Source organism: Brassica oleracea, chromosome C7, assembly GCF_000695525.1.
Source record: "Brassica oleracea var. oleracea cultivar TO1000 chromosome C7, BOL, whole genome shotgun sequence".
Classification (NCBI taxonomy): Eukaryota; Viridiplantae; Streptophyta; class Magnoliopsida; order Brassicales; family Brassicaceae; genus Brassica; species Brassica oleracea.
The window spans coordinates 24,265,688-24,276,886 of record NC_027754.1 but is presented as its reverse complement, the minus strand read 5'-3'; the positions used below and the strand labels follow the sequence as shown (position 1 = coordinate 24,276,886).

The window sequence follows — 11,199 nt, the reverse complement described above, 5'->3', positions numbered from 1 at the left end:
TATTGTAAAATTTGTTTGCTTTTTCTGCTCGTTTGTTTGTGATGTGCTTAGATTTTTCCTAAGGTAGAAAAGGGATGGTAAGTATTTATCTATGTCTTGTTATTTTGCTTAAAAGTGATGGAACAAAGATTGTTTTTCAGTTTTGAGATCCTAATATCAATAGTCAGAAGTCTATGAATGTGTCGAAACTTATTAAGCAGCTTTTTTTTGGTCGACGAACTTTTTTTTGGTCTAAACGGTCAAAGAATTTATTAAGCTAAATGTGAACACCTGCAAAGATATACAGTTAAAGTTAATTTTTTGCCGGCTCTAAATAAAACTCAACTTCACCTATCTGTTTCTGTGATGATTTAACATGTATAGTTTTTCTATTTTCTTTTTATGATTGTTAAAGATAATATGTCGAAGTTTTCCATCCACTGCTCTCATTCTTGAGTCAATTCAGTGTCAGTCTCACTCACTGTACTGATTTTTTCTTTTTCTTTTTCTTTTTCTTGAGTGCGCAATTGATGACATCATATCCACGTCCTCCACTCCGTCTTCTTTAACGGTCAAGTGCCCCCACATGTATGTCTTTGCGGACGTGTCGCGGCCCAATTTACTTGCTGGCCCAAATAAGTAGAGAGGATTTGTTATAGAAACTTTTGTTGCTAGCCCAAATTGGTGAAAGAGGATTTGTCATAGAAATCTGGACCGTTTAATACGTGTCGTCTCTCTGAGATGCACACAGGGAAGCCCTTTCTATGTCCACCACCTGCCATCGAATCTCCACGTGGTTGAACTCAAGCCAAGACACCGTCGTAGGAGAGAGAGATGCTTAATTAAAGCATAATCCTGATAGAGATTAAGTTCAACTACACTTTTACTAACCATTTTATTTATTTGAAATCCACCACTTCATACATACATTTGTCATCGTCATAGGAATCACCTAATATTAAATCGTTTTATAACTTTATCGTCTCCTCGTAAGGATAAAAAAAAACTACCCCTATAAATTCAAAGCTTCGAGAAACCTTACAAAGTTGAGAAATGATCAACGCGTTTAAGACGATACGACCACTGCCTTCCGGCACCGTCTCTTTCTTTTCACCACCGTCTAGAGTTAGCCGTAAAGTTACGGTATTTGGTTTTACGACCACTTCTGACCAACGAAAGATGGATAAAAACCCTGAAAATCCAAAGGAGAAAACCGGGTTCGTCTCGTCCACTACATATACATTTTTAATAGTGTCTAGTCCGTTTGGAATATATTTTAATGTTTTTTTTTTTCGTTTTCCTTGTTTGACGATTAATTGGAGCAGTGACGTGATGTCGCATTCGTTTGGAGAAGGATACGCTACAAGGTCTGATGAAGAAGGTTTTGGAGGTACCTATGGAGGTAATCAATCTTTCCAAAAGCACAACGATGAGGTTCATGAGAATCACCCTGGTAATCTAGCAACTTTATGATGATATATAGTACACCTCTAAATCGACTGTGAGTGTTTACGAATAAGTGTGTGTTTTCCTTGTTTTTGAAGATTACGACAAAACTCAGGGTAGCGAAGCAAAGGAGAAAGAGAGAGGTAGAAATCAGACATAATCACACCGGAAGGACGAATGAATTTTGTTTTGTTTAATATTAAGAATAAAAACAGAGACTTATGCTCTGTAGACTGATTTCTATTGTGTTAGTGGACACGTTACCCTTGTCACTAATGTAATACTCGTTGAATGAAATCTTAATAGTCTTTGTTGGTTTATTGAAATTTCCCCTCGAGTGTGTTTTGTTTATTGATATATCAAAAAAAAATATTTCCTCCATTTTTTGTGTTAATGTGGACCGTCAAATGTCTAGCGATGAATTTTAGCACAGTTTCAGACTTTTTGGATCAGAGGTTACATTACGGACACTAATTTCTGAATAATACGCTAGCTTCTTTTCATTGAATAAGGAAATGGCTATGTATAGCTTTACAGGAAACAAATACGATTTTAGAAAGTAGCAACTAAACCAACTAACACACTTGGTGCTAAATACTCGGACAACACTTAACACATGAAGCAACCAACTAAAACAAACTGCAATGACTAATTCAAACTTACTAACTTAAATTTCAAACACCAGCAGCTCTTTTGTGTCTTGAATTTGCTCCAACAAATCCTTTGGTGACCAAAACTAGCTTATCCATTTGCTCAACTGCAATGACTAATTCAAACTTACTAACTTAAACTTTAAACACCAGCAGCTCTTTTGTGTCTTGAATTTGCTCCAACAAATCCTCTTTAATCTAAGCTTGGTAACCAAAGCTAGCTTATCAGTAGCTGAGCAAATTCCAAGTCGACTCCTCATCCTCTGAAAGGCTTTACGGTTCAGTGGCTTCGTGAAGATATATGCAACCTGCTCGTGAGTACCACAATGCTCCAATGCTCCAAACTGATTTCTCCATTGTTAACCAAATCCCTCAAAAAATGAAAACGAACTCCAATGTGCTTGCACCTTCCATTGAACACAGGATTCTTTGACAAGGTTGAAGTGTTGTCACAAAGAATAACTGTGCTCCCCTCTAGCTCGTGTCCTAGCTTTTCCAAAATCTTCTTGAACCAAATGGCTTGACAAGCACATGCTAAGGCAGCCACATACTCTGCTTCCGTGGAGGACAAGGTAACTATATGCTGCTTCTTTGATGACCAGGCTACTGCAGCTCCATCCACTACAAACACATACCCTGATGTGCTCTTTCTGCTGTCTATGTCTCCAGCAAAATCATTGTCTGTGTAGCCCAGCAGCTCTCTACTTCCTCCCTTCTTGTACCAGATTCTGAGATCCATTGTCCCTTTCAAGTATCTCAGGACCCTCTTTGCTGCCTGTAGGTGAAGCTTCGTTGGTTTGGACATGAAGCGGCTAAGAAGACTTACAGAGAATTGTAGGTCCGACCTTGTTGTTGTGATGTACATGATACTGCCTATGATCTTCTTGTAGTGAGTCTCATCCACGCGATCCCCTCCCTCATCCATATCAAGTTTGTTTCCAGGCACCATTGGATTCCAAACAGAGTTACAGTTCTCCAAGTCAAAACGTTTAAGAACTTCTAGAGCATACTTCGCTTGAGAGATGTGAATTCCATGTGCTGTCTGTGACACTTCAAGTCCTAGGAAGTATCTCATCTTCCCAAAATCAGACATAACGAACTCCTTTTGCATAGACGTCTTGAACTCCTTCATCATAGCAACATCATCTCCTGTGTATATCAGATCATCCACATACACGCTAACGATTAGGATATTACCTTGATCGTTTGTCTTGATGAAGAGAGTCTCTTCATTATGTGACTTGGTGAAATCTTCCTTTGCAAAGTAGTCTTGAACTCTACTGAACCAAGCTCTGGGAGCTTGTTTCAAGCCGTACAAAGCCTTGTGTAGCTTATAGACTTGATTCTCTTCACCTTCTACTTCATAACCCTTTGGCTACTGAATGTAAACATCTTCTGTTAGGACTCCATAGAGGAAAGTTGATTTCACATCGAGTTGGTATATCTCCCACTCTCGCTGTGCTGCTGTGGCAATGATGGTTCTGATTGTGTCCATGCGAGCCACTGGTGCATAAACCTCAGTATAATCGATACCATGCTCCTGTGAATACCCCTTTGCCACCAGCCATGCCTTGTGTTTGATGATCTCTACGTGTTCATTCAGCTTTGTTTTGAAAATCCACTTAACTCCAATACATTTAGCTTCTTCAGGAAGAGAGCAGAGTTCCCATGTTTTGTTTCTCTTGATTGATTTGATCTCTTCATCCACGGCCATTCTCCATTTCTGTTCTTTCTATGCTTCCTCAAATGTGGATGGATCAGTTGCGTTGATCTCGACCATATTCACTTCATCTTCTTCAATCTCCACTTCAGTCATAGTCACATAGTCATTCAGATACCGAGGGAGTCTCCTATTTCTTCCCTCCCTGACTCCCACATTCTGATCAGCTTTGTTTTCTTCTTCCTCTACAGGTTCTTCTGCTTCATCACCCAAATTTTCTTCATCACTGCCTTCTTCTTCACTTTCTTCCAATATATCATCACCACTCCAAGTCAGCTCTGTCTCCTTTTGATGCGCTTGATCCTTTTCCAATCCCATCCTTTAGTTTCCTCAAATACCACAACTCTGCTTATAATGACCTTCTTTGTTGCTGGGTTGTAGAGTCTGTAACCCTTTGACTCTTCTGAGAAACCAAGTAAGAAGCATGCTACACTCTTACCATCAAGTTTCCCTCGTTTTTCATCTGATACATGAGCATATGCGAGACTTCCCCATACTCTGAAGTGATCAACCCTTGGTTTTACTCCACTCCATGCTTCTTGTGGAGTGATGTCTTTCACTGCATGCGTAGGACACCTATTTAAGATGTAGAACGTCCACTCACCATGTTCATGACAGTGCGGTTCTTCCTCTCTGCAATGCCATTCTGTTGAGGAGTGTTTGGTGTGGTCAGCTGTCTCTTAATTCCATGCTCCTTACAGTAGTCAGCAAACTCATTTGAAATGTACTCTCCACCCCTATTAGTCCTCAGACACTTGATGACTTTTCCAGCTTTTGTTTCTACCATTTTCTTGAAGATCTTGAAGTGATTGAAGGCTTCAGACTTCTTTTCCAAAAGATACACCCAAGCTTTTCTGCTATGATCATCAATGAAACACAAGATGTACCTCAAACCACTTGTTGATGAGGGGCTGATAGGACCGTAAATGTCTGAATGTATGAGCTCCAACACTTCTTTTGCTCTCCATTGAACTCTTCTTAGGAATGGGTTTTCTCGGCTGTTTTCCAACCAAACAATATGAGCAAGTAAAACCCTGACCATTGAAGTTAGGAAGCCCATTTACCATGTTCTTTCTCTGAAGTGTCTGCATTCCTCGATGGCTGATGTGCCCATAGCGTTCATGCCAAAGTTTTGGCATGCCCTCTGAGGTTATCTGTAGACACCTCTGCTGTCTCGGCTTGGTATCTTCATCAGTCTGATCATACAGCATAAACATCCTGTTGCTGCGCATCTTGCTCTCTGCAATCAAGCCTCTCTCCTCGTGATATATCTTGCAGGTTCCTTTCTGGATAATGACAGTCAACCTCTCCAAGGCTAAGCAGGTTGTTTTTGAGCTCTGGAATGTAATACACATCAGTGATTGTGTATATCGCCTTGTTTAACACCAATATCACATTTCCTCTTCCGGTAACCTCCATTCTCTTGTTATTTCCCAACTTCACTGAATGCTTGAATTTTCCATCCATGGTTGTGAACAGCTCTATGTCACCAGTCATGTGATTTGAGCAGCCTGAGTCGAGAAACCAAGCTCTTCTTCTTTTCTTTCCTTGTTTCTCGGTGCTGGTCATTAGAGCTTTCTCTGTGATCTCATCCTCAGATTCTTCACTTTCATTATCAGTATCAATGTAGGCCATCAGCAACATCTCTTCATTCTCTTCAGGATCAGCATAGTTTGCTTCCTCGTCCCACTGCGGGCATTCAATCTGAAAGTGTCCAAGTTTGTGACACTTATAGCACTCCACTGTGCTTTTGTTGAATCTGCCACGTCCATGTCCTCTACCTCTGCCAAAGTGACCTCTTCCTCTGGTTCCAGTTCCTCTTCCGTATGTTACCTTCAGGACTTGATCATCTCCTCTGTCTGATTTCTTGAACTTTTGCTCATGAACAACCAAAGAGCTTTGAAGCTCATCCAGCGTGATGCTCTCAATGTCCTTAGACTCCTCTATGGACACCACCACATACATAAACTTCTCACTGAGTGTTCTGAGAATCTTCTCAACAACCTTTGAGTCTGCCATTACTTCTCCATTACTCCTCATTTGATTTGTAATGGCTAAGACCCGAGTGAAGTACTCTTCAACATTCTCAGATTCCTTCATTTCCAATACCTCAAAATCCCTTCTTAGCTTCTGGAGTAATGACCTTTTCACTCTAGCATTTCCTCCATACTTCGTCTTCATTGAATCCCAAATGATCTTGGATGTCCTCCTATCCAAGATCTGCTCAAAGGTGACCTTATCGATGCTCTGATAGAGATAGTACTTCACCTTGTGATCATTGGTTCTGGCGTTATCCAACTGATTCTTCTGCTCTGTTGTTAACATTGTTGTGGTTGCTGCTTCTTCAAAACCGTTCTCAATGAGGCTCCACAGCCCTCTTGCTCTGAAGAAGTTCTCCATCACCTCGCTCCAGTGGTCCCAATGTCCATCGAATTGAGGCAGCTTCATCTTGTCATCTTCCATCTCTTCTCACGTTTACTTTGAAGCTTCGGCTTCACAAATCTGAAAACAGAGCTCTGATACCAATTTGTAATGTCAAATGCTCTGTGTTTCTGAATAATACGTTAGCTTTTCATTGAATAAGGAAATGGCTATGTATAGCCTTACAGGAAACAAATGCGATCCTAAAAAGTAGCAACTAAACCAATTAACATTCTTGGTGCTAAATACTCGGACAACACTAACACATGAAGCACCCAACTAAAACAAACTGCAATGACTAATTCAAACTTACTAACTTAAACTTCAAACACCAACTGCTCCTTTGTGTCTTGAATTTGCTCAAACATGATCTTGGACATTTTCCCGGGACCACGTATGTTTGTTGACTTTTGAAAAACGTAAGACCGTCAGAAACAATGATAAAGTAGAAAACTGATCACGGTTTCGTTTTGATTTAACGGCTATGATGACGAGAATGCCCCTTATCCACTCAGCGGAACCGTAAATGTCAACTCAACCTAGTAGCCGAGAACGAAACGGTCAAACAAATCATTCCCATGGAGCAGCTTAACGTACAGCCTCTCCCATTGACAATCATTCGATCCATTTTTGTTATCAATGGACCACACTCCGTATCTCATCTTCCTCTTCTTCACTCTAACCATCGCTGCTCAAACCACCGGCTCCGTTAACTGCCAAACCGGTTATCTCCCTTATCCGTTCGGTTTCACCGACGGTTATCCGATCCGGTTCAATTGCTCCGAGAAAACCGACGAAGCTGCGATCGGAGAATTCGCTGTAGCGGAAGTGACGAACGCAAACATATACGTGAAGATCCCGCCGCTGTGCAAGCGCGACATCCGCAAAATCGAGCAGCTCTTCCGCCGCAATTTCGCTCCGTCAATATCACAGAACACAATCCTCGTCCAGGGGTGCAACGAGTCGTCGTCTGATTGTTCAATTGGTCGAAGTTTCGTCCAAGACCGGTTAAATCTCAGTAGTTGTATTTCTCAGGTGAGATGTCTCGACGCAGCTACGGAGATAAAGGCCGATGTGATGAGTGTCGTCGACGTCGTTAACCGGAGCGGTTGTAAGTATTGGTTGTCTTCGATTACGCTTCAGTCCAAATCGCAAGGTTCGGTTAACTTGTTGGGTCAACTCAGGCTCGATTGGTGGCTTAAGGAAGGCTGTAGTAGCACCACTTGCTCCGCGAACGCAAGTTGTACGACAGTCAATCTCGGCGGCGGTGGTTTTGGTCATCGTTGCACCTGTGACGATGGATTTTACGGCAACGCCTTCATCGTGCACGGTTGTTGCCGACCAGGTCCGTGCCATTATTTTACTTCCTTACCAAATATTTTGACCGACATAAGGAAAGCTAATCAGATAGCGACACATAACTTCAAACTGACTTTAGCTTTGCCACATTAATAATGTTGGTATTATGATAAATTTACAAAAAATATAAATTTATCAAAAAAAATATTCTTTTAGATTTTGTTTTAACAAAATATTATTTTAAATTTTAAAAGAATAACATTCAGTTTGAAAAAAAACACCAAAATGTTAAAATGAAAAATGCAAAGAAAAATTATAGGTGAGTTTTATTTAAAATAAAAATCAAATAATACTATTTTCTAAATGCTTATATAAACCTTGTATTAGTTTTTTTTAATCTTGTATTAGCTATATATAATAATAACTATCAGTATATGATTTTGGTTGGGAAGACGTTTTTTTTTTTGTCAACTGAATTTCATTAAATAGTAAAAGATGATACAAATATTGTTGCAACCAAACCAGCGGGCTAATAATATCACCTTGTGATAAGGATTTCATTCGACGTTCATTTGAACGCTTGTAGCGGAAACATGTATTTATCCAAGAGTTTTCAAATTTTTATTATTTTATTAATTTTTTTCATATTTTACATTAGTTCAGTTTGAGATTAAATTTTTTAATAATTTATTGATTATTTATTTATGGAATTTATATTGTAATATGTGTATTATTCTGTTGCTAAATAGTGTCACTTATTTGGTTTTCAGTTGGTAAACGCAAAGGACTACTACACAAACTCATTGTTTTTGGAATTGGTAAGTTAACTTCTATATATAGCTCGTTCAAAAAAAAAAACTTCTATATATAGCTAGCTCTTAGACTATAGTGGCGTTGATTAATAACTTGAATGTTTATGTTTTGTAATACCACAGCTATTTTACTTGGAGCTTCACTAATTGCCATATTGATATTTGCTTTTGTCTACCGCCACAAGCGTTCTGCGTCTTCCTCAAGAACATCCCTCGCGAATCGCTTGTTTTGTGAGCTGGCCGGGAACTCCAGTGTTCCCTTCTACACCTACAAAGAACTCGAGAAAGCCACCGACAATTTTTCCGACAAAAACAAGCTCGGAACCGGAGCATACGGAACAGTCTACGCCGGCGAATTCTCAAACAGCTCATGGGTCGCTATTAAACGTCTCAGACGCAAAGACACACCAAGCATCGACCAAGTCGTGAACGAGATCAAGCTTCTTTCCTCTGTTAGCCATCCTAACCTCGTTCGTCTCTTAGGCTGTTGTGTCGCCCAAGGGGAACCGATTCTAGTGTACGAGTTCATGCCAAACGGAACGCTTTCTCAGCATTTACAACACGAGAGAGGCCACGCACCGCTTTCTTGGCCGCTACGTCTCTCCATCGCTTCTCAAACCGCAAACGCAATCGCACATCTCCACTCTTCAGTGAACCCTCCTATCTACCACCGAGACATCAAATCCAGCAACATACTCCTCGACTACGAGTTTAACTCCAAGGTCTCTGATTTTGGACTCTCTAGGCTCGGCATGTCCACCGACTTCGACGTGTCTCATATCTCCACGGCTCCACAAGGCACTCCGGGATATTTGGACCCTCAGTACCACCAAGATTTTCAGCTCTCGGACAAGAGCGATGTCTACAGCTTTGGAGTTGTTCTTATTGAGATCATCTCAGGGTTTAAAGTCATAGACTTTACTCGTCCCTTCACTGAAGTGAACCTAGCCGCTCTTGCCATTGACAGGATCGGAAGAGGGCGTGTGGTAGATATCATTGATCCCTCCTTACAAACAGAGAACGATCCAAAAATGTTTGCCTCTGTCCAGAACTTGGCCGAACTGGCATTTCGCTGCTTGTCCTTTCACAGAAACATGAGGCCTACAATGATAGAAGTTGCTGAAGACATCCAACGGATTAAGCTCATGTACTTTGGCAAAGAGACGAGGAACTCCAAAAAACGATCCGACATCGATATAAAGAGACTAAACAGCAAATAATCATATCCGAGAGTTTGATTTTTCTTTTGTTGGTTCCTTAAAGGAACTTCCATGTGTATCCACTAGGCTTTGTATATTCATTTCATAAAATCTATACAAAATATGTAGTTCCCTCTGTTTATGAAAGTGTTAAATCTATACATTTTCGGGGATTCTGTTTTAAGCCAATTGTAATCTGAAAGCTTTTTCGAAAACTCATATTAAGCGCCACAAACATTCTTAGCAAGCATTGCCGCTTTTTCCTATTATATGATGATTTATTCTTGCGTTCACCCCCTAGGGTGAATCTAGAGGTTCACCGTCCAATATAATTTTTTTATTTCAAATTTGATATCTTTTAAAAAAAGAAACAAAATATTATCAAGTTATATTATGTTTTTTAAATAAAAAAGTAAAAAAAAATAGCAGTTACAGAAAAAAAAATCAAAATTTTCTTTTTTAACGTCGTCAGCAAAACACTAAACCCAAAACCCTAATCCCTCAACCATAAATCTTAAACCCTAAACCCTTGGGTAAACCTAAACCCTTAGGTAAACCATAAACCCTTGGGTAAACTTTAAACCCTTAGAGCATGTACATCAATGAACCCCAAAAGGGGGTTCATAAGTATTGTTTATTAATTTTATGGTGGGGGATGAATAGTGATGAACCCGGATCAATTCTGCTTCTCCATCAATGAACCTGAAGTGTGGGTTCATAAGAATAAAATAATAATTTTTGTTTGGAAAAAAAAGGAATTTTTTTTTTTGAAAAGTGAATATTCAATATAATGAGAATTTTATTCAATATAATGGAAAAAAATTTGGTTTTTAAATTTTGAAAAGTGAATATTCAATATAATGGAAAAAATTTTGGTTTTAAATTTTTTTTTTTTTGAATATTAATCAATTTGAGAATTCATGAAGATAGAGAATATTTTGTAATATGTTTTTAAAAAGTTTTTATTCAATACATAAACTTACAAAAGATTTTAAAATATTTCTTAAAAGTTTTTATTCAATACATTGAGAATTCATGAACATACAAAGATTATTCATCATGATTACCATATTTTTCCCAAACATTTTCAACTAAATCAGCTTTCAAACGCTCATGTATATATGGATCCCGAATTTGATTGCGAATGGTAAGCATAGGGACATTGACACTTTCTCTACTTTTCACCTTGGAACTTCGGCTAGACTCTCCTGACTCGAACTCAGATGTATCAATTTGAATGTATCTGTGTTGTTCGTCCTCCACTATCATATTGTGCAATATGACACAAGTTCTCATTATCTTTCCTATCTTCTCCTTGTCCCATAGTAGAGCTGTATTTTTAACAATTGCAAACCTCGATTGCAATACTCTAAAAGCCCGTTCGACATCTTTTCTGGTGGATTCTTGACGTTCAGCAAATAACTCTGCTTTAGGACCTTGAGGAAGTTTGATGGATTGGATAAATGTTGCCCAATTAGGATAAATTTCGTCGGTAAGATAGTAGGCCATACGATAAGTGTGGTTGTTGACCTTGAACTTAACTTTAGGTGCTCGACCTTGTAAAATGTCATCAAAAGCTGGTGATCGATCAAGAACATTGATATCGTTGAGGGTGCCTGGTAATCCGAAAAATGAGTGCCATATCCAAAGATCTTGTGATGCCACAGCTTCTA

General features: G+C 39.3%; 3 protein-coding genes across 3 annotated transcripts; 2 read left to right on the top strand and 1 right to left on the bottom strand.

Moving 5' to 3' along the window:
* Nucleotides 1–910: 910 nt before the first annotated feature.
* LOC106306577 lies at nt 911–1,745 on the top strand. Its single transcript, XM_013743237.1, has 3 exons — nt 911–1,196; nt 1,305–1,432; nt 1,524–1,745. Exons 1-3 carry the CDS (start codon nt 1,033–1,035, stop codon nt 1,583–1,585), a joined length of 354 nt encoding a protein of 117 aa, XP_013598691.1. The 5' UTR covers nt 911–1,032; the 3' UTR covers nt 1,586–1,745.
* A 2,062-nt stretch (nt 1,746–3,807) lies between these two features.
* On the bottom strand, nt 3,808–4,909 carry LOC106302921. The gene is made up of 3 exons (XM_013739319.1): nt 4,860–4,909; nt 4,400–4,793; nt 3,808–4,098 (listed from the first exon to the last, which is right to left on the bottom strand). Exons 1-3 carry the CDS (start codon nt 4,907–4,909, stop codon nt 3,808–3,810), a joined length of 735 nt encoding a protein of 244 aa, XP_013594773.1.
* A 1,568-nt stretch (nt 4,910–6,477) lies between these two features.
* LOC106306889 (wall-associated receptor kinase-like 21) lies at nt 6,478–9,743 on the top strand. Its single transcript, XM_013743669.1, has 3 exons — nt 6,478–7,561; nt 8,286–8,333; nt 8,451–9,743. The coding sequence occupies exons 1-3, from the start codon at nt 6,856–6,858 to the stop codon at nt 9,545–9,547; spliced, it is 1,851 nt and encodes a 616-aa protein (XP_013599123.1). The 5' UTR covers nt 6,478–6,855; the 3' UTR covers nt 9,548–9,743.
* Nucleotides 9,744–11,199: the final 1,456 nt, after the last annotated feature.

What these genes read in the sequence shown, in the direction of transcription:
- LOC106306577 (XM_013743237.1), top strand. Translation starts at nt 1,033, where the DNA reads ATGATCAACGCGTTTAAGACGATACGACCACTGCCTTCCGGCACCGTC. An exon ending in AATCCAAAGGAGAAAACCGG is followed by an intron (nt 1,197 to 1,304) that starts GTTCGTCTCGTC and finishes TAATTGGAGCAG; the next exon opens with TGACGTGATGTCGCATTCGT. An exon ending in GGTTCATGAGAATCACCCTG is followed by an intron (nt 1,433 to 1,523) that starts GTAATCTAGCAA and finishes TTGTTTTTGAAG; the next exon opens with ATTACGACAAAACTCAGGGT.
- LOC106302921 (XM_013739319.1), bottom strand. Translation starts at nt 4,909, where the DNA reads ATGGGCACATCAGCCATCGAGGAATGCAGACACTTCAGAGAAAGAACA. An exon ending in CACTTCAGAGAAAGAACATG is followed by an intron (nt 4,794 to 4,859) that starts GTAAATGGGCTT and finishes GTTGGAAAACAG; the next exon opens with CCGAGAAAACCCATTCCTAA. An exon ending in ACCGCACTGTCATGAACATG is followed by an intron (nt 4,099 to 4,399) that starts GTGAGTGGACGT and finishes GGATTGGAAAAG; the next exon opens with GATCAAGCGCATCAAAAGGA.
- LOC106306889 (XM_013743669.1), top strand. Translation starts at nt 6,856, where the DNA reads ATGGACCACACTCCGTATCTCATCTTCCTCTTCTTCACTCTAACCATC. An exon ending in GCACGGTTGTTGCCGACCAG is followed by an intron (nt 7,562 to 8,285) that starts GTCCGTGCCATT and finishes TTTGGTTTTCAG; the next exon opens with TTGGTAAACGCAAAGGACTA. An exon ending in ACTCATTGTTTTTGGAATTG is followed by an intron (nt 8,334 to 8,450) that starts GTAAGTTAACTT and finishes GTAATACCACAG; the next exon opens with CTATTTTACTTGGAGCTTCA.